Source organism: Paramisgurnus dabryanus, chromosome 4 (genome assembly GCF_030506205.2).
Source record: "Paramisgurnus dabryanus chromosome 4, PD_genome_1.1, whole genome shotgun sequence".
Lineage (NCBI taxonomy): Eukaryota > Metazoa > Chordata > Actinopteri > Cypriniformes > Cobitidae > Paramisgurnus > Paramisgurnus dabryanus.
The window spans coordinates 33,639,389-33,666,247 of record NC_133340.1 but is presented as its reverse complement, the minus strand read 5'-3'; the positions used below and the strand labels follow the sequence as shown (position 1 = coordinate 33,666,247).

The 26,859-nt window shown below is 37.0% G+C and overlaps 1 protein-coding gene across 3 annotated transcripts in view; it reads right to left on the bottom strand.

The window, feature by feature from the left end:
* The window catches only part of grin2ab (glutamate receptor, ionotropic, N-methyl D-aspartate 2A, b), a 132,792-nt gene that overhangs the window by 11,813 nt on the left and 94,120 nt on the right, over positions 1 to 26,859 (bottom strand). For all 3 annotated transcript variants that reach the window (XR_010527692.2, XR_010527693.2, XM_065254267.2), the window contains exons 5-10: positions 8,038 to 8,152; positions 1,909 to 2,111; positions 1,454 to 1,619; positions 1,202 to 1,355; positions 977 to 1,102; positions 576 to 805 (exon numbers count right to left, since the gene is read on the bottom strand). Coding sequence is in view for 1 of the 3 variants with exons in the window: in XM_065254267.2 (XP_065110339.1) it covers positions 576 to 805; positions 977 to 1,102; positions 1,202 to 1,355; positions 1,454 to 1,619; positions 1,909 to 2,111; positions 8,038 to 8,152 (994 nt within the window). In the remaining 2 variants the exon portion in view is untranslated. The remainder of the gene's footprint in view (positions 1 to 575; positions 806 to 976; positions 1,103 to 1,201; positions 1,356 to 1,453; positions 1,620 to 1,908; positions 2,112 to 8,037; positions 8,153 to 26,859) is intronic.

The window sequence follows — 26,859 nt, the reverse complement described above, 5'->3', positions numbered from 1 at the left end:
GGTTAAAATGACAGATGGAGCTGAGTTAAATGCAGAAGATATTTTAACTCTAAAGCGAGTTACATAAAGAGGCATTATTTCGCGTGATATGCTTAAATCATAGGTTGGGCTCACACTAAAATCCTGGCCGATTATGAAATCTGGTTGCAGCACACACATAATCTTGACAGATTTTCTTAAACATGCTCACACTTCAAGATTTGAAAAACAAAACATGCTGCATTACACATTAAAAGACATTACTACAAGATATTATTAAGATTATTGTGCCAATTAGCAACTTTCTACACTCCCCCATGTGTTTAAAACCGAGGCGATTTCTTCTCAGCCATTGTTTATGAGCCAACAGTTATGATACGTTTTCACAGACGTGTTATTTAGCCAGTCGTGTTGTTTCCACACTTCCACAAGCCGTTTCTTCATCTCCGCTCCTTACTGGACCCGTACAGCAGCTTGTTTTGTGGTCAATGTTTTAAAAGGTCATTCACCTCTGTCTCATTAGCTATTGTGAAAGTACTGATGTAATCATCCTGATTTAAAAACCTACAGCATATTTTACACAATGCAAAAATTACCTTTCGATCACTAAGGCCTGTGACTTGGTCCACAAATTCTTCCTGGATCATAAAGGCGGCCAAGTTGGCAGTGTAGCTAGCCAGGAAGATCACAGCGAAAAAGGCCCACACGGACACAATGAATTTACTTGTGGTGCCCCTCGGGTTCTGTACGGGGACGGAGTTGTTGAACACCAGACCCCACAGTAGCCAGATGGCCTTACCGATGGTGAAGGAGGGCCCGTGGGGGTCTGTTAGAAAATGAAAAGAAAATGTTAGCGAGAAGCGAGTTGAAAGTGTAAAAGCTCTGTGGTTTCACAGCGCTTGTTTCTTAAATGTTCACATTTTTAAACTGTAACCACGATTTGTTTAGGATTAAAGCAGAGGTTTGTTGATTGTGTGGATGAGGTTGCGTTTCGTACCTTTGCCCTGTGCCAAGTTTCTATTGAAACCGAGAGGACTGATGAATTCAAAGAGAAAAACAGCGATTGCCGTCACGATGAGCAACATGACAAACATCATAACCCACACCGAAGCACTGAAGGGTTCTGAGGGAGAAAAGAGAGACCAAAGGATTTATTGGTGACAGCAGAGCTAAAAAAACAAAATCCAGAGGGAATTCAAAGGGAATGTCATTTATTTATTACCTAGAAATGCTGACGGTGACACCGTTCCGTTGCTACGGGACACCATCACGCTGATGCCCGTCTCCACGAATGGGACGGAGAAGTCTATGGCCTCTGAACGTTCTTCGTTTATGGTCAATGAGCCGACGGCCATTATGGCCTTTTTATAGACAACCTGCAGAGATAGACACAAAAAGAGATGGATAAATGGAAAAATTATTATATAGTTGATTGATAGATGTTAGTAAAGCATAGATAGACAGACAGACTAACCTCCCCCACCATGCCATTCCATACGTTATTGATCTTTTTGCCATGTTTACCGTTAGTGACCAAGTAAAGGTCATAGGTAAATTTCACATTCCTTGCAATCTTCTTCAATATGTCTATACAGAAGCCCTTGCAGCACTGCTTGATGTAGGAACCCTCCGTGGTGTTACTGCGGCAAACAGAGTTATTGAAACACAGCTGATGCTGTACAAGTTTTAAGATATAAACATTTATTGTGTTTGGAAAGCTCAATCTAATACAGTCCAAGTATTACATCCAAAACTGAGCGTTAACCGCATTAGAGACAGCACAATAATTCCCGTCTTCCCAGAAAAGTAAGCTCCCCGGCTAAAGGTTAACAAAGATAGAATGCACGATGCCTGGGGTGCAAGCTAGTTTATTCAAAGCTGGTGTTATCTTCCCGGGTCCTTCTGTAATGTTGCTGTAATAAAACTCACTCTTTAATGTGCTTCCTGCATGGTACCGAGTTACGCATGCAGGTGCCTGTGAGAATGTCCACGTCATCCACTATGACGAAGGGTCTTTCCTCAAGAGTCACAATGCTCAAGTGGTTCTCATCCGCGTCCATGTCCCCGAACGAGTTGTAACGTGGCCACACCGGAAACTTCAACTTCAATGAGTGGTGCTCCCATCGTCCCATCTGAAATCACATTTACACAAGCATTGGCTCATGCAAGCTTATGGTTCGTCAAACACGGCATTTTGTGTAAGTTTTGGGAGAAACATGGGATTCTTTGCGCATCAAAACCTTTTCCTTAAAATAACATATTGAGACTTTTAAAGAGACTTTCAGACCTGCTTGCCGGCAGCGTAATTGTTCCCAAAGATTATACCCTTCTACACTAACTGCATATAGAGACTAGGGATGGGCATTCGATTAAGTTTTCTTTGTCGATCGTCGGGAGAATTAACGATCGACTATCGATTAATCATTAATATTTTTATAATAAAATTTGTTATTTAACTTTTATACTTAAAAAATGCAATGAATACAAACATACAGCGTGCTTTTCCTCGATGAGACCTTTATTACAAGATCAACTTGTGGCAGACAGTTAAACTATGTTTCAAACATATATGTGCGTGCATGTGCGGTGCTGTAAAGCAGCGGAACCTGCAGCTGCGAGCCAGCGTTCTTAAACAGAGACCTCATTATTTCCAAAATAAATAAAAAAACAGATTCATGTTTAACATTAAATTAAACAAAAAACATAATACTTAGATCTGAAAGGTTTTGTCAAAATGTAACTCAAAATTATTCAAGCCAGAAGAAAGTGCAAGATATTAGCCTTTCTAACATTATGGCTATAACAAATTAGGCATTAAAGCCTCGTGAAAAATAACTAACTTTAGTAACTCGCATAAAACTTCTGCACCAGTCTATTGATTTTTTTTTTGAGAAATAAAAGCATGTTTTGGGGTCAGACGCGACCGCAACCCATGGTGACCGTCAGTCCAGCCGCCGCCGAAAACAGCTGCTCAGAGAAGACTGGCCGGGATGCACAGGTACCTCAGCGCTAACTTGGCTTATTCCGCATACAGAGTATGTGTGAAACAGCGTGCGTTTTGTGAGCTCCATTCACAATTGTTTAATTATACTAACATAGTCTTTTAGTTTTTATTCGTTGTAAAACAACAGTAGACACAAATTTACTATGGTCTCCAACTCCACAATATACCATAACCATGGTATTTGTAGTAAAATTGCGGAAATACAAATCGTTTTTAATCTGCAAAAAAAAAAAAACATTTTCACAATGATAAAATCATGGCTAATTTTCCTAAGGTAGTAATTACAAAATTATATATGTTTGAAAGACGGGGATGCGCAGCTGTCAATCTATTACATAACAGAGCGAGGCCAGAGACAAACGTGCTCATAAACGGGAGTAATATGGAATAATGTGTGCATCTTTGAATAACTGTAAGTATACATTTCTTTAAAATATATTTTGTCATATAAAGTTTTGAGACATGGCCTAATAATGTTTGTTTCACTTTTATTGCTCATTTAGACTTATTGTGCGGGTAACATCGTTTTTGACGCATTTACCTCAGAGATTATTTTAGCAATATTGCTTTTTTCCGGTAATAATAATACAATTTATATTTCAATCCTGTTTCATTGTCTGTTTATTCATTTCATTGTGCTGTTATGTTAATGTGAGGATATTTATTTTCCATATGAGACGTGCCGTTATATGAATACTTTTGTATAATATTTAAATATATGCGGAATAATGTGTGCATCTTTGAATAACTGTAGGAATACAGTTGCTTATTTTTGTCATAAAGTTTTGAGAAATAATAATATTGTGAGGATTTATTTCCATATGATACGCTTTTTTGTCGTTGAATACTCTCGTTTATTATTTGGAAATCATATACATACATAGTAGGAAATATATAATGTGGAAGGGTAGACTTGCAAAGTTACTCTGCTTATTTTTATTTATGATATGTGGAGATAAATAAAGCATTGCAAAACTGCAACGGGTGCTTGACGGATTCCGCACACGTACGCAAACGCACTGCATACGGAGTATTTGTGAAACAGGAGTTAGATAAAAAAAATGCATTCGATTAATTGATAACAAATTAACGTTATCGACGAAATTCTTAACAATCAATTGTCGATCGTCGATTAATTATGCCCATCCCTAATAGAGACGTTGCTCAAGTGGTTCATAAAATTGCAAAACACTAATAATGAAATGCAACTATGCATATAATCGTACATAGTTAAGATAGAACAATAAATAGGCTCATAAAATTTTAAAAAGGGACAAGAAAACTGTGTTTTTTGGTAATTATTAGTCAATAACAGCATTGGATGGCATTTTTTATACACACTGAAATATGTTTGTATTATATATATAAGTAATTATATAAATTCATCTTTTTAAAGGACAAGTTCGGTATTTTAGACTTAAAGCCCTGTTTTCAGATTGTTTATGGTGAAATAGAATGGTTTTGACTGAAATTTCGACATTTTCGGCTGCCCTGAGAATTTTCGCTTGTTTGTGTTTCAGCTCAGACCTCTACAATGGGTTTAATGGTGCACTGGAACAATCCTTCCTAAAATGCATTAAACTTTCGTTTACAAAGACGTGAAACTCACCGAGTGGTCAGGGGTGTTCACTGGTATGCTCACACAAAAATCGCTCCAAAAGACGCATTCCAACAGGTTTTATCGTAGTTTTTACCAACTCCATTGACTGTATTAGACGTCCTGTGAGGTACGGTATTACTCCGAGCCGGAAACTTTGTTTCTATTCTTGCAATTGGCAAAGGCGGATTAGCGCCACTACCTGGGCTGGAGTGTTTATTATTCAAGCTCTAAGCGGAAGAATGTACGGGTGTGAGGCGTTTGGGGAAATAGGTCCACAAGTTAACAACGAATGCTAAAACAGCTGTTGGAAAGCATCTTTTGCAGCGATTTTTGTGTGAGCATATCAGTGAACACCCCTGACCACTCGGTGAGTTTCTCGTCTTTGTAAACGAAAGTTTAATGCATTTTAGGAAGGATTGTTCCAGTGCACCATTAAACCCATTGTAGAGGTCTGAGCTGAAACACAAACACGCGAAAATTCTCAGGGCAGCCAAAAATGTCGAAATTTCAGTCAAAACCATTCTATTTGACCATAAACAATCTGAAAACAGGGCTTTAAGTCTAAAATACCGAACTTGTCCTTTAAGTGAAATCTGCTAATATGTGAGAATTAGGCAGGTGTTACCTGTCTTGTTAACATTTTAGACTTTAAATCAATTTACAATTTCTATACTATGGACAAAAGTATTGGAATGCTACACTCTAAAAAACAAACGGTGCTATATAGCACCAAAACAGTTGCTTTGGATCGTAACGATAGAAGAACCATTTTTAGTGCCATATAGCACCGTTGAAGAACCAGTGAAGCACCAGTGAAGCACCAGTGAAGCACCTGTGTAGAACCATATAGTGCTATGTAGAACCATATGTGGTGCTATATGGCCCCTATATGGTTCTACACTGGTGCTTCACTGGTGCTTCACTGGTGCTTCACTGGTTCTTCACCGGTGCTATATGGCACTAAAATGGTTCTTCTATCGTTACGATCCAAAGCAACTGTTTTGGTGCTATATAGCACCGTTTGTTTTTTTAGAGTGTACCTGTACAGATTTAACCACTTTAGTTATTTCTGTGAGCACAAATTTTAATACTACAACATAGGTAATTCCTCAAGGGGTCCCCCACAAGGTATTAAGAGGGTCCCCAGAAAATTTCAAGAGATGAAAGTAAAAAAAAAAATGTAGTTCACTGTGCGGCCAATTAATTAAGTTTGTAAACGATTTGCTCTCTTTAAAATATCACATTTACTACATTCAAAGTAGAAATAGTTCCTTAAAGTCTCCCTGTAGTCATGTTTGAGTATCATAATAGCATACATAAAAGTTTTACCTGTCACAATAATTTCTTCATGCTTTAAAACAGCTTTAATGCAACTCTACACTCTTGCCTCATTTAGTATATGCAGATCTATAAATATGCAAATTACGCGGACCATAAATATGAATATGTGGATTAGTCGCCGCCTCCACTTTTTCGCACCACCTCGGACCATAGATATACAATGCTGTGCAAAAGTCTTAGGCCACCACCACCAGCAGCTTTGTTGTTTTAGCAAAGATTTAATGTCCATCCATATTTATGTTTCACTTTTTTTTAAGATACAAACAGAAAATATGAACACAAAATTAAAAACAAAAAAATTTCTTCTTCAGGCATCAGTCAGTATTTAGTGTGACCTCTCTTGGCACGATGCATACGTGAACTGCGCCTTTGCAGCTCTTATCTTTTAATGCTGATGTTAAAGGAAAACTACACCATTTTTCAATATTTTACTATGTTCTTACCTCAACTTAGGTTAATTAATTCATGCCTATCTTTTTATCTTTTTTCAATGCGTGCACTTTTAATCTTTATACAGCGTTTCTTGAATGTGTTAGCATTTAGCCTAGCCCCATTCATTTCTATGGCTCCAAACGAAAGTTTTATTGTGTGCCACCAAACTTACTCATGTAACAGTCTTTAAATAGGGAAAACATGCAAGTTTTTGGTGGCTTCTAAATTCATTCCTGTTTGGAGCCATAGGAATGAATGGGGCTAGGCTAAATGCTAAAACATTCAAGAAGCGCCATACAAAGATTAAAAGTGCACGCATTGAAAAAATATAGGTATGTATTAATTAGTCTAAGTTGAGGTAAGAACATAGTAAAATATTGAAAAACGGTGGTGTTTTCAGGTGTGAGCATAGGAAGAGCTGAAGCAGCTGTGGTGAAATTGTACCGAGTCTATGCATCATCCATACATAACATCTATGACTCGAACTGATCCAAGCGTTCAACTGTTGATGTGATTGGTTAGATGTTTGTGGAAACCAAGGCGACTGGAAACCAAAATCTCCAATTATACGGAGAAAAGACTCAGCAGTGGTGTTGAATAATGAATTTGGCTTGTCTTATCATATTAGAAACAGCACATAGACATATAAACAACAATAAAAACCTGATTTTCCCCACAGGTGGACTTACGATTAAGATTACAAAATTGTCAATATTCCCATTCAGCCTCACAACACTTTTCTAATTCTTGTAAAATTATATCATATTGAACTCTAAAACACAGCTGTCTAGTTAAGATCTGAGTTTTTTAAGTGTATTATCTGAGAAGTGTTCTGGCATATAACAATGTTGGAAATGTCATTTCATCTACCCATGTAACATCAAGTAAGGCAGGTATGTTTACCCCATGTAAAAATGATCTTTTGTCACAAGTCGTGCGTTCTGTTCATCTATAAGCTCCGACAACGCGATCTGCTCGCACCCTTTTCTAGCCACGCTGCAGTGAGAAATGATTAGTGTCACACATTTCACACAATCACTGCAGGATTTTTATGTGTGTGTGTCTTTTCACGCACACTGCGGGCCATTGTCAAAACACACTGCATCTAACGCACCTTAGAGAAATAACAACTCATTAAACGAACGCGTGAGTGAGCAAACCATTAAGAAAACGAGTGTGTGAAGCTCCGAGATAAAGTTGGAGAACATGTGAAGCTAATTAAAGAAAGCGAGTGAAAGAAAGGGCAACTAGATGAGTGTAAAGGAAACAAGCAAATTGTTTATGTTAATAGCCTAAATAGAAATACAAATAAAAAGGAACAAGTCGCACGTTTCGATATGACAGAGACACATTGCTCTGCTCCGGTTTAGTGGTGGAAATAATTTTGTTATACCATAATAGTTTAATAAGGGAAGGGACATTTTCGCCGCTTTAGACTAAGTAAACAATGTTTGAAGTTATAAAGCATTAAAAAAACCTGAGGCTGTGAAATGAAAAGTATAAATGAAATGTCCTTTTTTCTTATAGTGAAGGCCACTGCATTTTCACTGACAGCCACGAAAAGCTTCGAGCTAGAAAACAGAATATTGATTGCTTATGGTCTCCAAAGCCCCTTACAGGCGAAGGCATGGAAGAAAATTAAGATTCAGGGGATATAGAGATTAAAAGCTCTTTATCTTACCTTCTCCCATTCCCTCTGTGTGTTCAGAACAATGACAACCAGTTTGGGGTTGACTTGGTAGCCATCGTCCATGAATGAATGATCTTTACCCCCTAGACGTACTCCCATCATATATCTGTAACAAACAAATTCCACAGTAGATCAATATCAAATACGGTAAAAAGATGCTTTGAGGTTATAATATTGTTATAAGATGCAAATTTTGCCAAATTTTAAGGAAGCAATGCACATATGTACACTGAAAAAAATTTATCATTCAATTGACTAAATTTTTTAAGGTAAGTGGTTACTATCAATATATTTAAGCTACCTTTCAACAAAAGTTTTTTTTTTTGTATTTCTAATTTTTTTGTTTAAATGTAGCTTAAATAAATTGATTGCGACAACTTACCTTAAAAAAATTTGTAAATTGAATGAATCATTTTTTTTTCAGTGTATAGCATTTCTTTTAAAATGCTAAAATAAATGACTTCCCAAAAATGCATCACAATAAATTGAAATCACCTAAACAAACATGCCCCTACCCCAATAAAATGTAGATCTTCTTTTGATAGACCCGCCCCATACATATGCAACCCAGGCAACGATGTCGTTTAGTAGACACGGCCCTTACTGCTGATTGGCTACAATTGTGTTTTGATAGTCGGCCTGACTCCCTTGTCCAAAGTGTTTTTCAAAAATCACGCACCCCGCCTTTAAAGATCCTTCAATTCTTGCCTGACTGCCAAACCATTCTTCACACTGTGGTCTATGGACGCTCTCTCCTCGTCTTTATTTTCAACAAAGGATTTGTTCCAAAGGTCAGTTTTGCCCCTAACCAAACCGATAACAGACATAGAACACAAGTTAACTTACGGCCAGCCGCGCATAACCATGTCAACATGTGTGCATCCTATGTAACGGTCTATAAGGAGCAATGGTGATTATAAAGATAATAATTTATTTATTATTATACATTATGTTTTCTAAAATGTAAAAATGAATAAATTCCCATAATGCATTGTGATAAAATGTGTACAAGAATATAGAATTGGTGATTAAAATGAACATTTATGTAGCAACATTCTAATGGTGAACTCTGTATTGAAATCAATTGCGGCTTTTTGCAACAGAGCTATAGTATGGTTTCTGGACACAAAGTTGTTTTTGTTTACTAAAAGTGCTTTCATACAGCTGTGGACCAGCATAAAAGCCTTTTAATGAAATTAAAAGTGAAACGTGCTCTAAGTGAGGTAAACACCCATGCAACATCAACCAAATAACGTCTGATTTAACCCCATTAGCCGCATTATCTTTTTTCTTGAGACATTAAAATGCCTTGGTGAACTAAAATGACTAACACAAATCAATCTATTACAGCGTTACAAGCATCTGTACCCATAACAGAAAACTTAAATGAGCCAGTAAAAACATATGCACTGGCGCGGACAGTGTCTTACAAACAAATTAAAGCCTGCGATTTATTCATTTGAATGGACAAATTCTGCATAATATTTATTTGCTGCTATCCATCAAAGCACTAAAACTTCAAATTTTCATCATGAGGAGAATATTCTGAAAGACAATAAAAAACTCAGATGTGTAATCTGGATGTTATCTAGCTGTTAAAAATTCTGCTAATATTTTTTATGAACACTTTTGGTGTTATTTTGCCTTGTTTGTTCAGGCAGACGTGTTCCAGGTTGTTCAGATTAATAGGATGATACAGATTGCTATTTGAGAACCACAGACTCTGAGTGGTTTATTTCACTTTGGGTTTTGGGATCAATCTGTTCCTGAAAATTAAACCTTCTTCCAAACTTCTTTTTTTTAACTTGTATTTTGCATCATCTGTTCCATTATTATATCTTTCAAATATATGTTTTTTGGATACTATGAATTCACACATACTACTCACCTTGCCTACTACTATATAGTTTGGAAGTACAGTAGGTGGTTTCAGATGGAGAGGCTGTCTAAAACCATTCAATCATTCCCTATATAGAGAATGACATATGGTGAAGAAGTGAACAAAAATGAGTGCGTCAGAGAGCTGTCGCAGAGATTCGTCATAAACCCGTACACGTGTGGATTTATGGATTGTACTGTTGATAATAAAGACAACAACACAACTGCTTGTCATATTTATTTACTATTATGTTTATTTATTATATTTAATAAAATCTGTATTATATTTTAAATAATAAGTATTTCATTTTTTTATTTGTTTATTTTTGAAAAGTAGTAAATAACTGACAACAAGAATTAGCAAGAGTGTATAAACGTAAACTTGTGGTATACTGTCAGTATCCTTTAGCTGGATCCAGTTATGTTGTATCATGGGAAACAGTAAGTGAGCGAGTTTACAGGTGTTTCTTAAACGCGAGGATGTGTCCTAGAAATGCTGCATAACTCAGCTACGACATCATCACGCATCATTGAAGGACATCTCAATCCAAAGGATGCTTTCTAAAGCTGCAGTCACACCAAAAGCGCTTTAAACGCTTGCAAACGCAAGGCGTGACGCACTGCCTTTTTAAAAAAAAGAGCAGTGCGACGCGGCTTTTCATATTGCTAAGCAACCACCGAGTCAGCTGTCTTGTCAATCAAATATTGAAGCGTGAGCGCTCTTTTGCTGTTAACTATCATATTAGCAGAAACTTTAAAGGGCGCTTGCTCTGACCTTGTTTGAGGGTGAGAGGTGCACAAACACACAGGAGAGAGTGAGCGAGTGGTGTCCGGTTCTTCAAAGCAACTGTAAACTTCCCTCACCACAACGTAAGGCCCGCCTCTCCCCTCATTCGATTGGACAATGGAAAGACACGAATGACGTCGGGCGCTTCTCCGCTCTCAGTGCTCCTTCAAAAACACGTGCGCGGCAGGCGGCAAAAAACCGCAAGGCGCTCGGCGCGCATAAACAGCACGCAAACGCGCCCTGCCCATAGAATATCATTCAAAAAAGGCGCCTGCAACTGCCATAAACGCTTTTGGTGTGACTGGCCCCTAAGGCAGCCCCTTGCCCTTCATTTGGCCACTTTTAAAGGATGCCTGAACTGTATCCTTCATGCCCTCAAATCACCCAAAATCCTTTACACACATTCAAAAAACATTGCGAGAATCAAATTGGCACTTTTGTCATCCAATTTCATTCTAAAATATAATACAAACATTAGTAGGAAACGAGTGGACACAGAGCTCACCCAATTTCAGTATGAAATGTAAGACAAAAACATGTTTTACACCGTGAACACCACAAACCACTCGGTGAGTAGCTAGCACAGTTTTGAAAATGAACGTTAAGTGTTGTTTTAATGACATGTTTGTGCCTGGCCCTTGACTTCCATTCTGAAGCAGTCAAGAGACGCTTCTAAACGAGTCAAAAAGTCAAGGCACGACCCATTGTCAAAATTTCTGTGTCCATCACTGTAGTTCATCCAAAACAAACAAGAAATGAGACTCAAAGGGCCCTATTTTAACGATCTGAAACGCAAGTGCGAAGCGCAAAGCGCAAGTGACTTTGTGGGCTGATCTTGGCAGCTGTTGCTATTTTCCCGTCGGGAGAAATAGCTTTTGCGCCAGGCACAAATCAGTAAGGGGTTGGTCTGAAGTAGGTACATTATTCATAGGTGTGGTTTGGGCGTAACGTCAAATAAACCAATCAGAACGTCATCCAACATTCCCTTTAAACGCACGTGCGCAAGTTCCATGGCGGGTTGCTATTATTATGACGGATTTACCAGGCGCACGCCAGGAGCGGTTCACAGCCGAGGAGACCGACGTTCTTGTAAGAGCAGTCAAAGACAGAGAAGTTGTTTTGTATGGGGATGGGAGAAACCCGCCCAAATCAGCGTCGGTTAAACAGGCATGGGAGGAAATATCCACAATTGTCTCATCAGCTGGCATCCCCAGGACGTTGCGCCGCAAGCGCTACAATGATGTCAGGAGACGGGGGAATCCCAAGCTTGCCAGCATAAATCGGGCACGCCATGTAACGGGAGGTGGATCTGCCTCTACACAGGACCTGACGCCAGCAGAGGACATCGCTGCGTCCACCCTCACCGCTGAAAGCCAAGAAACGCAAGCATTCCAACCCCATCAAGTTAACATACATTAAGGTTTCTTATGAAAACATTTTAATTATGATTTACATAAAATAAACGTAATACAGGCACACAACAAACTTATGAAAATATTTTAATCGTTATTTGCATGAGAATTTTTTAACGCCGCCACACAATAAATAAAAACTATCACCACAATGCTCACCACTATGATTCCCCTTATCTCATGTGTTAATATTTTTTATTGTAACAATTTATGACTTGCAAAAATAACTGTTGCATCTGTGTAGATTAGATAAGCAAAGTGTGTGCGCGTTGTGCACGCTATACATTATGGTCAAGCATGCGCCCTTAAAATAGCATAATGAACAACGCACAACGCGCCACTAACTTTAAACTTTTTTTTTCTGGTCAGTGGCGCAATTGTTTTTTGAAACTGTAAAATAGCATCAAGGGATGGTTTGCGCTGGAACACGCCTCTTTTTTTGCGCTGAACCGCCTAGGGAGCGCAAGTTGATTCCCTAGTTTGCCGACGTTCGTCTGTGGAGGGAAAATACGAATGATACATGCGTCACTGACAAAGTCAATTGCGCTGGGTGCAAGATAGGGACCTTTGAGTCTCATTTCTGGTTTGTTTTGGATGAACTACAGTGATGGACACAGAAATTTTGACAATGGGTCGTGTCTTGAGTTTTTGACTCGTTTAGAAGCGTCTCTTGACTGCTTCAGAATGGAAGTCAATGATCATGCACAAACATGTAATTAAAACAACACTTAATGTTAATTTTCAAAACTGTGCTACTCACCGAGTGGTTTGTGGTGTTCGTTGATGATTAAAAACAAATATATCGGGGCAATGTATGATTTCAATCTGTGTTATTTGCTATAGTGGAACTATTTTTTCAGATACCTCACAACCGCGTATATACTTCCGCTCTATATTTGAGTCTGAAGCGTTAGCACACTCCCGACCACTTGATGGCGACAACCACATTGCCATACAAGGACGCTGAACGGAAACGTGGAGTGATATATCAGTATCAGCGCGCAATGAGTCTTCCAAGAGAAGAATGGAATTTTACAAAATGCCAAATAAAACACGACAGAAACTGTGTTTCGCTACACTACTTGTTTTTAATCATCAACGAACACCACGAACCACTCGGTGAGTAGCACAGTTTTGAAAATGAACGTTAAGTGTTGTTTTAATGACATGTTTGTGCATGGTCATTGACTTCCATTCTGAAGCAGTCAAGAGACGCTTCTAAACGAGTCAAAAACTCAAGACACGACCCATTGTCAAAATTTCTGTGTCCATCACTGTAGTTCATCCAAAACAAACAAGAAATGAGACTCAAAGTGTTAAATACCGGAATTATCCTTTAACTTAAAAATTCATTATGAACACGTTTTTAATGCAAATGTTTTCTCTTAATTCACAAGATAACTCATCAATGGTGGGGAAAGAATTAAACTACAAATTCTGTCTAGAACTGGGAGACCACAAACGGTTGAAAAATGATTCTCATTCACAGTTCTGAATTAATGGAAAGTAAATAACTTTCTATGGTGATACATTGCATTATCTTCAACTTCTCACTTTGAAGTTGTCATGACAAGACCATGGGGGCGGGAACCGTTATGACGTTGCCATGGGCACTTATAAGACCGTCTCATTCTAGCATTTAAAATTGTGGAGGACTCTAACCTTGAACTGTCTGAAGGACTGTACTAAAAAGGAAACAGGGTAAAAAGTAGTGAACGAATGTAGGGGAATGAAGTTGTTCACTCAGGTTTCGAAACAGCACTAAAAATGGGTGGATGCCAAATATAGTGCACTACTGTATAGGGAGTGATTTCAAACACAGTCAGTGTTTGGGTTCAGGTGTGTCTTGTTACCCTTGATAGCCATGTTTATATATACACACCTCTGTTTTGCCATTGTCTCTTGTTGATTATTTCTTATTGTCCTCATGTTTTGGATTATGGTCTTCATGTCGTGTTTATTAAACTTAATATCTGCACTTAGATTCATGTTTTGGACAGCTACAATACAATATGGTATTCACCTGGGATTATTTCTAAACCCTGCTTGAATGAGTTCCCAAAATCTGTGTGTTGTGTGAGAACAAAATATCATTAAAATATTTGAAAAAAGATTCATACACAGTCACTACTACATGCAAAAAGAAACAGTGATGCGCCAAAAAGAATCATTTTGGCTGAAATTGCTGGGCACAAATTTCAATTGGCCCAATTCGAAGGGTAATAAAACGCAATCATTAAAACACTGGTTATTGTTTTTGGTTATATTTGACTCAAAATACAGATACCCTGTTAGGCTGTATGAGAGACTTAAAAATAAATAAATAAAAGAATTATAATACAAATCCACAATCAAAAGCCTTTAAATGCATATTTTCCTTCTGCTGTACCTTCTGTACTACTTTTTCGAACCGTGGCATTGAAGTATTGCGAGTATTGTTACATATTATGTGATAAATGGCCAGCGATGTTTTTCATTTGCAAGCCGCTTTGGATAAAAGTGTCTGCTAAATGACTAAACATAAAAGTTCAATTGAATTCAATATCGCAATTATTACATTCATAGTGTTTATGGCCCTGAAGCTGTGAGCCTGAGGTTATGTTAATTTAATATTTTTTTTAAACTATTCAGACTTTTTCTGCTTTTCATTTCCCAAGAATGGTCACGTCCCGGTCTCATTTGCCCGTGTAACACTCTTCCACATAGCAGCTGGCTCACCATTACTGTTTGCTTGTTTGGCAAATGCCAGATGTCCTTTGACACAATGCGTTTTGAATTGCGCCTTCTCCCATATGGTGCTATGCAAAGCTTTTAATAATGTTGTTTGTTTCACCTTATAGTCTATTCTCAACCGCTGGACTCTGTGTCTCGTTCGAAGTGATCATTGGACCCCTCTGTGACTTCGCTCACAAATCTCCTTGTTTGTGCAGAGTTTTGAGGGATGACCTTTTCTCGACAGCGTCTGGGGGGTTTGCAGTAGTTTCCACTTCCTAATAATTGAACCAACACCGCTGGGACGAGCAAAGACTTGAATATTGTTCAGTAACCTTTTCCTAAAGCATTTGTTTAACATTATCTCTGACATATATAGAATGCTCTTTAGTCTTCATTGTCACAGTTGTCCTTTAGATTAACAACCATAATAATTATTCATCTGTATGAGCAATAGCAACCCTCCCCTAAGCAACCACTGGCTAAGATTTGAGGCAAAGCACATTTTTGTGCCTGTGCCTCGTTTGCGATCGTACGCTTCCGCGCACAGAAAGATTAATAACAATCGCGGCTCCACGTGAAACTATTAACACCTAATACGCATTTAACTTCATCTAATCTCTGGATACCAATTAACCGTTAATTGAGATCATGCGAAAAGGAGCTCTGTGTACAAAAAGTCATTTGAATCGCCACTTATGACATTTTACAAACCATGAACTCAATACGGCATAATTAGAATTAAGCTTTCAATTATTTCCAAAAGACCAGGAGAAAAGGTTACCTCTAGTATATTAAACTCAGTTTCTTTATTTTTCAATCATTGAGATTAGATACACAGATTTATGCGTTTATTTGAGACAGCTGTGGGAAAAAAATCAATTTTCATTTTTCTGCTGTGGAAATCTTTAATATATAAATAAGACACACTTACAACAGAAGTTGTATCCGAGTAGCAGGTGTAGCTCTGACCCCGTTCTCTATATTTCTGCCTGAAGCCAAACCCCATTTCCTTGTTATGTTTCTGTTTCTTAATTAAATCCCAACAAGAGATTGTGTGTGTTTGTGCCATCTGAGTAGCGCACAGCTGAGCTAATCTTTCTTGTGCACTTTATAGTGAAGACAGAGATACAATATTGTGCTAATGTTTTTCTGGAGTGTATTTGATTTGGACAGTAGTTCAAGACGATTCATTTTTACTCAATTACAGACCTTTATATAGTTATCTGTGATAACTGTGATGAGGCAAATGTTTATATAAACTAATAATAGATGCTCTCTGCAAAGCAATGATACGCTTACTGTACCCTGTAAAAATGCTGCATGAACTTAATTATGCAAGTCAATTCAACCTACTTTTTTAAGTTTTGACTTGGTCAAAAAGGTTGAGATTGTTTAACTTTCAAAATTTGTTAAAGTAACTATTAAAATATATGTTGTTATGACATAATTTTTTACTGTGTACTTTCGATGACGTACAGGTCTACTGTAAATAAAACCAACAATATATATGAAGCACTTATAGTAACGTTTGGTAATAAAAATTTGACTTTACTTTGGGGATTTTCTTCACAAATATGTGATTACTCACAATTACTTTGATTAAATTGCACATCGCATAATGAATTCGCTTAAAATTAATTGACAGTCCTAACAAACAAACTGTCCACACAAGGATATAATTACCATACAATTAGATTCCTACTGTGAGTCATTATAACCTTTCTTAAAGGGACAGTTCCCCCCAAAAGATGAATTTTCCCATCACTCACCCTCATGTTGTTACAAACCTGGATACATTTTTTTGCTTTAAAGAACATGGAGGAAGATATTTTGAGGAATGTTTGTAACCAAACCGTTAGCCCCATTCACTTTAATAGTAGTACTTCCTACTATGGAAGTAAATGGGGTTCATAATCAGTTAGGTGATTCTCACGAAATTTTGCACATGATTTCAAATGACATCATACAAACCAAATATTTTTTTTTCACATTTAATGGGAAAATTTTAATTACCGCAACGTGTCCATGACTGGATTTGGGTTCTTTGAAATGGAAATATTTATAATAAAAAAATCTAAAAAAATAAAAAGCTTCAGTGCATGTTATACTTTAAACATTTACAGTAAAGAAACATGTGGTATTTGGTGATCATTGGTAAATGTAGAGACAATAATAAGAAATATAAATGTGTCCAATAAATTTTTTTTTCATCCTCCGCAACAATTTTCAATCTTTGTTTAAGCCCTTAAGGAACTAACATTTTCAAAAAAAAAAGTTGGACATAATTGACTGTGACACTCAAGATGGCTATAAGGTAAGCAGTTCTTATTTTTCTCTCCAGATAAAGTTGAACTTTTTATTGTCATAGTACCTAGACAACTTTTTAGTTCTCATTACCGAAACATGGGTTTGTAAATGCATATATTTAATGAAAAATCATGTTGCGGTAATGATAATTTTTGATAATGATAATCTAAAAAATGTAAATTAATCTAAGTAAATATTTTTAAAATCCTCTAAAAATAATGATTATAGTAAGTTCAGACCTTAATCTTATATGTGCAAAAAAAAAATTGGCTTCAAGAGCTTTGTTAAAAAATCTGATGCTGGACACCTTGGATTTCGTGAGAATCACCCAGTTTGGTTACAAACATTCCTTAAAATATTTTCATACAGAAATTTATACAGGTTTTTAACAACATCAGGGTGAGTAAATGATGACAGAATTTTCATTTAATTTCAACAATATGATTTCAACAAAAAAATGTTGTAAGGGTTTAGAGATTTGAATGCATAACTCATCAGGGGCTGTTTGTGCAATGCACCTGAATCACACATTTGTGCAGTTTGCAGAATCAAACATAAAAAATTTTTTTTTGATTTACTTAAGTGCACCTATTTAATTGCTAAACAACAACGTTATATGCGTGTATTTGGTATAATATAATGTGTTTGCGTGGTTTATGGTTAAAAAAAAACATTATTTTCCACATACTGTTAATATTTTGTATCTCCAGATTTCCCTCTCTTCCTGAAACGCACAGATTTTGTACAAAACTCATGGATTTGAAAAGCTCTGTGTCCCTTATTGGCCAGCTATTCTGTACGTTGTGATTGGCCTGAATACCTCTGATGTCATGCGGAAATGTGATGCTTCTTACCATGTTTGAAAGATTAGTTCACAATGCAATGCTAAGAGGAGGCTGTGAGTCAAAGCAGAAGGAATTATGATAATGTCTGTCTTTACTACATCACCAATCCCAGGAAGTAAACTGTTGCCTACAATCCGTGTGTTTGTTGTAGTCCAAAAAAAGAGATTTATGTGGGAGACAATAACTCGTGTCATCTTTTACTTTGGGGTATGTACCTTTTGCATATCGTTAACATGTACTAATACACAAAGGAAATGTAAAGTTGTGAATCAGACCATTGATGCATTGATTTAACCGCATGTCATTCCAAAACCGTACAACTGTCTTCAAATCTAAGCAAAATGAGACATTTTGAAAGATTCTGCTCCATATAATTAAAGTGAATGGTGACTGGAGCTGTCAATCACTTACATTCAACATTATCTTCTCCACAGAAGGAAGTCACATGGGTCTGAAAAAACATGAAAGTGAGGACATGATGACAGTTTTCATTTTGGCCTGAACTACCCTTTGACACTGAGAGGGGGTCATGTGCCAACCTAGGAAACAGACTAATATAGTGACTTGACGCCTTAGGGACTACACATCAATACCATTGCAATACCTTAGTAATTTTTTTTTTTTTACAAATTGTTTGGATTAATGTATTGTGTTGTATTTGAAACAGGATTTACAATCATCAACAAATATATATAAATTAAAACTTACGAGACTCCATCAAATCAGAAATGACAACAAATGCTGAATTATTAACTGAATAGCATGAACCTTTAAATGGCATTTTGATAACACCTAAGATTTATGTTATGTAATCACACCGGGGCTGACATCTCCAATGCATCCAAAAGAACTACCCCAGCAGTTATTATGTTGTTTTGAGTGCTGGAAGACAATAAATAGGAGGTCAACAACAAGGGAGGGCTACAACATAATGCTTCAGAATCGATTTTCAGCAATCTTGACTTGTGAAGCAAATAAACAAGGCTCGAATCAAAGGACACGAAACGTCTCATGGAAAACAGATTTGTGCTCACATAACACGGTGCTCACAACGCCGAGGTGTTTAATGTTTTATAAGTATATCAAACACGGAAAATACCCTTAGATGAAATCCTCGCAGAATTAGCATCTGCGTCACACCATACAGTAAGAAATGCAGTTTTTGATATAATATGACATCGAGCACTACATTAGCAGACCGCATGAGTTCGATTTTAAAGGGAATGCACATTGGGATCAAATGTATAGCTTGAATGAACTATAAGTCACTTTGGAGAAAGGTGGCATATGCATATGTAAATACCATATAAAATTGATATTTTGAACACCTTGAAGATCCTTGCTTAAAAGGATAGATCACCAAAAAATACAAATTTGCTGATATTTACTCACCCTCAGGCCATCCGATATGTTGCTGACATTATTTCTTCAGTAGAACAATAAAGAAGATATTTAGCAGAAACCACAGTGCTGTGAGATTCATATAATGCAGGTAAGTGGTTTCCGCCACTTTGAGAGTTCAAAAAACAGATATGAAGAGTTTAGTTCCAAAATGCAATAAATCCATTTTGACTAATTGTGGTAAAAACAAGTTTTCTATACCAAGAAAGTGACAAGATGAACACCACAATTTTCTGTTACAAACTTTCACATAGCATCTTTAGGTTATAAATACATAAAAATTTAAATCCATTATTTGATTTTCAAATATTTATTATAAAAACTGATATTATTTTATGCAATGAATCCAAATGTTTTTTTTAAATGTTATTAATCTGTTAAATCAATATATAAATGTGCATTCATTTTTGCCATGTCATATTCATTTGGATGGCTAGTGGTATACACTGATTTTACGAGTTCGCATTAACATGTAATCGATAGGGAATGAGATAAAGCATCTTTGGCGTGCTGTCTGAGGAGAGGGCTCCGAGCTCGGAATTTTAGCTCGAACCAATAGTCCTCCCCCCTCTTTAACTGGGATAAATGAAACTAGATGAGAGTAAGGTGAGGAGGTGGAGGAGGGATGCTGCAAAAAATCTGTCACGGCACAGAGGTGAGGGACTGCTATTTATAGGCACCTCTTTGCACTGATTGGTGGATTACATTAGCATGCTCCTCCTGAACTTAGTTAAATAAACTTCTTTAAAAAAATAAACATTAATGGCATTAATCCAAACCCTTACTTTGTCATATTACGAACACTGTCATTGCTGCTGTCATCCTTGGGACGTCATCGCTGAACTTTTTTGACAGCGATCAGCTGGAAAATGTTTTGGTCCTGCTCGATTTTCATTGACTTTGAGTAAAATAATGGTACATTTTTCATAAGATCCCCTGGGGTCAATGTGTTGGCATGACAGAAGCTTGATGCTGTTTGGAGAATAAGCAACAGCCGGCATTTTTCCTTCACCGGAGTGCCTCTCACATAAATTATTCGATTTTGATGGCTTACATTTCTTCCCGGCCACAGAAAACCACCACAGGTTTATCAATGCCATCAAAATTACTATTTTGTTTTTGTTTGTTTGTTGATCACGAAGTAAAAAGTAGATGAGGAAAACTACGATTCTGTGTGTATTCAAAGCACCGCACTTACTGTTTACAATGCGTGGAATGGTGATTTGTTAAGCGTATTTATTGCTTCTGCAGAGAAGGAGGACTTGCGGTTTGGAAAAAAGGGATAAAAGATGACAGAATAACACAACTGATATCGGATTTTGCGTAAAATGAAGAATTGACTTTTTAATACCGACCGATACAATACTGATTTTGGCGGTAACAAAAAATGTTTAAATGCTGTTTATTGCGTTTTTGAACCAAACTCTTTACAGGGCTTGACATTAACTTTTTGAGGAACTTGTCATTCGGACAAGTACATTTATGTTTCACTTGTCCATGCACAAAAGTCACTTGTCCGGGTAAAGATTTATAATATAATATATTTTTTGTGTTTTGCTAATCAGTGGCGGAGCCAGGGATTTTTCATAGGGGTGGCCAGGCAGGTGCCAGCAGTAACTCTGGGGTGGCACATAAAATCTCTATCCAACCTTAAAATACTTTTAAGTATTATAGGTGCGTTAATCACAATGATGTATAACATACAATTGCTACAATACTTTAATTTCAATTAAAAATGAATTGAGATTAACATACAATTTATACTCATAATTCAACCTAATTTTTTAACTATTTAATCAAATAAAACTTTTGAAATTTACTTTGAAACCAGAATTTATATCTCCAATTGCTGGAAAAAAACTATAGAGACCAGAAATTCACCAGTGAATTTTTAGGCCACTGAAATGTATTTTACTAAGATTCATTTGGCTGCTTCTTGCTACTATTTTTCCCACATTTCAATGATTGTCTGACATTAAAACACTAAAGCAAAACATTAAAACATTACCATGTTTTAAAAAACGTATTGGGGTAAATGTATCTAGATTACCTGTTATATATAAAATCAATCTTAATTCTAGCATTTACGCTGTAATGTTTGTGTGGGATTTTTTAATGTACAGTGACGAACTCTGTCAGATTCAAATCGGCTGTCGCGCGGCGCACACACACACACACATAGGCGCGCTGAAAGAGAGATTCTCATTATAAAACAGATTCTTAAAAAAGATTTTAAGCCCATTATGTGTTTTTACCGAACTTTAGAAGAGAAAAAATACGGACTTAAATCGGCTTTTTTGACGAAAACGCGGTTGAAGTGTCTGTCATTTATACACTTCAATATTCCGCTCGGTGTTTGCGCTGCGTGTTCTGCACTGTCGTTAACCACACATAACGCTAAGTAACATTGTTTGAAATTTAACTTGTCCAGTCGGACAACAAATTTTCTCTTACACTTGTCCTTCAAAAAATCCACAAGCGGACAAGCCTTAATGTCGAGCCCTGCTTTATATATATTTAATACAAAAGTATTCCCCACGACTCTTGGTGATATATTGACATCTTGTAAAGCCAATCCATCATGTAATTTACAACATTATTAGTCTTAATGCAGAGACGGTTGGCAAACCAGCCTCTCACTGCCACATGAACAGCAGAAGGGGAAAGAGAGGGCGCCACAAAACACCAAAAGAAGAAGATCGCATTCATGTTTGGCAGAAGCTCGGCATTAATGCTAATACTGTTGTAAATAACATACAACTTCTTGCAAAAAATGTTGGATTGGCTTAACAAGACACCAATATGTCACCAATATGTAACCAGGAGTCGTAAGGATTATTGCGTATCTACTTTTTGAACTCTTAAAGTCGTGGAAACCATTTACTTGCATTATAGTTTACTTGCATAATAAAATGTCTCCTGAAAAACAAATTTTCATTTTTGGGTAAACTATCCCTTGAATGCATAAATTTAACTTTAATGTAGTATAGTTGAGTTGCATTCAGAAGTGAGCATCGCTATTTTGTATACACATCGGAGAGCAAAACAATTACAGTGAATAATCTGAATTATTGTCTCATATGCATTCATCTAAACGCTATACAAAAGAAATCGTAATGTTGCTTTGAAAAAGTAGTTGAAGAAGTCACGTATAGCTTTTTTAAACTAGATTTCAACTTGTTTGCTGTCTTAAAAACAAACAAACATGAAAGGAAGCAAGGAAAATTTCCCACTGAGTCTTTGGGTACATGAGCGCAAATTAAGATTAAAATTGAAAAGCATATTAAATCTTAAATAAGATCTTGAATAAATTTCAAATTAGGTTTGAAAATGAATCATAAAGATGTGCCACCCAGGAGATCCCATTATGATAAATGGCAAAATGACTTTCTTTGAAGTGATTATGCTATATAGACGCATTCTTTCGTGAAGTTTCTAAGTTTCGACCTTACGAGTAGCTTCGCCTTTCAAGGTCACAAAAGCGCCATTTAGATTTCGCCCCGCGTGCGACTACATTAAGCCTGAGCGAGACAATAACAAAACACAACAGCGTTGATGATGATACTATCTCGATGCTATTAACAGTTAATGTGTCAGACTGTGAATAATTTCGACTGAAGGAGTCACCACAGCTCTGGCATAACAAAAGGATGCCTTAGGCTGCGAAATCAGTCAAGCGCTTTGAAGACGAGACCTGTCGATGGCATGGGAGCGTCTTCTGTGTAAAGGTGATAATGTTGCAGGAAGAGCTCATGAAAGGAGCTGTTATGTTTGCGCTCGAATAGATACGGCAAGTCTGTTGGGCTCACAACACACAGCAAAAGGTCTCGGATAAACATAAACCTAGGCAGAGCTTTCCAAATAACTACAGTTTAACCCATCACAACCAGGACTGCACAAATTATTAATGACTATATTGGCATTAGTCAACATATAACACATAGGCCTATTTCCATATTATTATTATATTGCCATACTCTATTTGTTTTAAAATGAATGTTATTTCTGTATGAACATGAAATGAGCTTAGTTAGAGTGCATGGCAGATTTAATTTAAGTGAAAAACACAGCTATGAGCAGGGTACAAACTGTGCCAAGGGCAAAATGTTTGCAAAAATGGGCACTGGCAAGTAACAGGCTTATGGCCAGTTTGCCCGCAGCTTCAAAAGGACCATAATACATTGATAATGTGACCTTTGATAATCTGAACATTAAGGGCTCGACAATAAGCAGTGCACAAAGGCCCAGGGCCAGCGTGAATGATGCTCGGGACAGTTGACAGAACTGTCACGTGTCTGACTGGGCCAAAAAGTCCATGTGCACAAGATAAATGATTTTAGGCCTTGGCCATTTTTAATATTCAAGCAAAGAAGACGCAATAGATATTTTAATATGCTACCCATACTTATCTGTTTGAGACCTTTTTTTTGGCCGGAAAGCCAAGGTTTCAGGCAGCACATGAATGCGCACAAATAATTCAGACGATGCGTAAATACTAAGTTTACATGCTTGGACGGATACATTTACACAAAATGATCTTAAAATGCTGTGAATAATCACTTAAATCATAGTCTGTTATGCCTTAAATAAATGGGAACAATTTTTAGCAGTAACAACATAAACAAGCGGCTTTTGTGGAAAACACATAACTTTCGGTAAACTCCGCGAAGAATAAATAACAACAAAGTCCTTTTAAAGTAGTTTAATTATATAACAAGCAAAATAAACAAAATGTAGACTACCTAGGAAACCAAAACATTTGTTATTTTCCACAAGGTATTTGTTTAAAGGAGACATATCATGCTAAATCCACTTTCTTAGCTCTTAAATGCATTTTGTTGTATATTTGTAGTGTTTAGAAGTACATAAAAGTTGAAATTAGTCTCTTCAGGTGCTTTGTTGATATCTTTTTATTCTGTTTTGGTCATATTTTCCAACCTGTTCTGATTTTTCTATGATCTATTACGTTTTTTGAACAATTACGTCACAGTATTTGCAGCGGAACTGCCAAATAAGGACATCGACTCCCAGCCCAATACTTCGCGCAATCCGCCATTTTTTATTTCTCGCTGCGATATTGTAGTCCAAGCTCAAGGATGCAGGAGTTACGAGAGAGTAAGAAATGTACCCACATCTGTGGGTAAAGTCATTTTTGTGTGCCCGAAGCACTTCAAGGATAACTACTTCACCAATCTCCGCCAGTATAAAGAAGGATTTGCCGATAGACTTCGTCTGATTGAGGGGTCAATTACTTCTATCTTTGGAGACGACGAGCAGAGCACTTCGTTAAGCTGTAAATAACTTAAAGTAAAAAAAGTAAAGTGCACGATGGTCATGGTTTAGCAGTGCCGTTTCTCAATCCGAAAGCTGCAGCCTGCGGAGATCGCTTTTGGTCATCAAGCCTGGTTTAAGTTAACTGAGCATTACATTTGCAAGTCATGAGCATAATACAGCAACTTACGATTAACTAAGAATAATAGTCAACTTTATAATTCTTAATAATCTGAAATATGACCGTCTTGATGACGTGTGCAGCCTAGAAATGCGACCTCCGGAGCATGCAGCCTTCCGATTGACAAACGGCAGTAACACACCATTGTGATACCTCCATGAAGACATTGTTCTGCAGGTTCGTTGTCTTCATTATCATCTCGCTCCGTTTCCGACTCTGGCTCGAACATGTAAGACTAGATTGACAAGTCTTCCGTTGTTGACATTTTGTGAATAACGAGTGAATAAAAAGTTTCTGTGCCGCTAGATATTCATATCTCTGCTATAAAACTACAAAAATGGCCGAAAGGGGTGGAGTTTAACCGAGTGTCACCTCTGCAACCTGGAGAGGGGGCAGGGTATGACGTGCATTTAAAAAGACAGTACCAAAACGAGTTGCTCTCAGATGCACATCAGAAAAGGGGTAGAAAGGGGGCCTGTGGGGCTATAATAATGAGGAATTCAGACCCAAGCATTGCAGTTTCGCTTTATATAGACCACAAATAGATGATTTATATGTAAAAAGGACAGATTTAAAATCATGATATGTCTGCTTTAAGACTTCAGTTTCAGCAACTAGTCAGACCATTAAACAAAGAGAAACAGGAAGTAAAGTTCCAACCAGACGCGTAATTGCGTCACTGCACGTGCGTCCGATGAAACGGTCTATACAGCAAAGTGTAAATAAGTGGCCGTGGCTAACTCAGCACTGCATGTTATACTGAATGTGACAGAGAAACATGCAAAATAATCTACACATAACAAATGAATGAGTAATTACTCGTAAATTCATAATAAGCGCAAATGAATCCACAGTGTCTCTCTTTCTCTATGCGCTCGTGTTATTATATTCACTGTTATTGTCTGATTAACTTTTGTAACTTTAATAAGGATTAATCTGTATTTCATTTATACAGTGAAGACTGCAGTATTACTTTACATTTGATTACTTCATTTCATTTCTGTACCTGAATAACAGGATACTGTTAGATCAATCTGAAAAACCCAAACAGCACTGTTTATTTTATTTATTTATGTTGGTTCTGTTGCATTTATTTGTGCTATTCCTCCTAATTTTATTACCTTTATCATTACTTGACTTTAACAATTATATGTGGGTAAAAAGCAATGAAAATAATATTCAGGCAGGCCTACTTCATTTTAATGCTTTTTTGTGGCATTGCAAGTAAAAATCTGAACCAGTGGCCTAACACCTAGAAAAAGGTCCTTAGCGTCGAGCCAATACTATATCGTGGGAATTAATACGTATTTTACGAGGTGGCTATTTCGTAATTTGCACGACCACATTCGTACATTTTGTCCGATTTGCATTTGCCCCAGTGACGTAAGGGTTAGGGGCGGGGTTTCAATATCGTTTTTATAATAATAGTATGTTTGGTACGATTAACTTTGTACAAATTAGCCAACTTGTAAAATACATATAAATTCTCGTAAGATCAGGCTGGTCGAGCCCTGACATTGGCAAACAATTTGCATTTACTTGTAAGCAATGTGAGCATAGAAAACGCAGATAGAAAATTGACTGATATTTTTTCTTTTACAGTACATTCATGTTACAATAAATATGGTGTCTATTCTTGCTACGCTGTCATCACAGGTAGTGTCTGCCAGTAGAATTACATAAAGACTCATCCAAATCCAGTTTTTATATAACATCCTTTCTACAGTACTATGATGCCTCCATCTCTTCGTGTTTTTTCACAGCAAAGATGTCTCCTTTTTTGCCTATGCTGCACTATGATAATCCTCTGGTTGGTTGAATAAATGAAATGTTAAAAAATATTAATGCCCATTTCTTTACTGTAGGCTTTATTATCGCAGATGCTCACTTGAATAATTGAATCCGATACTGTTTGAGTGCAGCTGTGTAGTATGTATACATATGTGTGTCTATTGGGAAGACTAACAGACTTAATTAAGCCAACACATACATTTGTCAGAAATTGGGTTTAGCCCC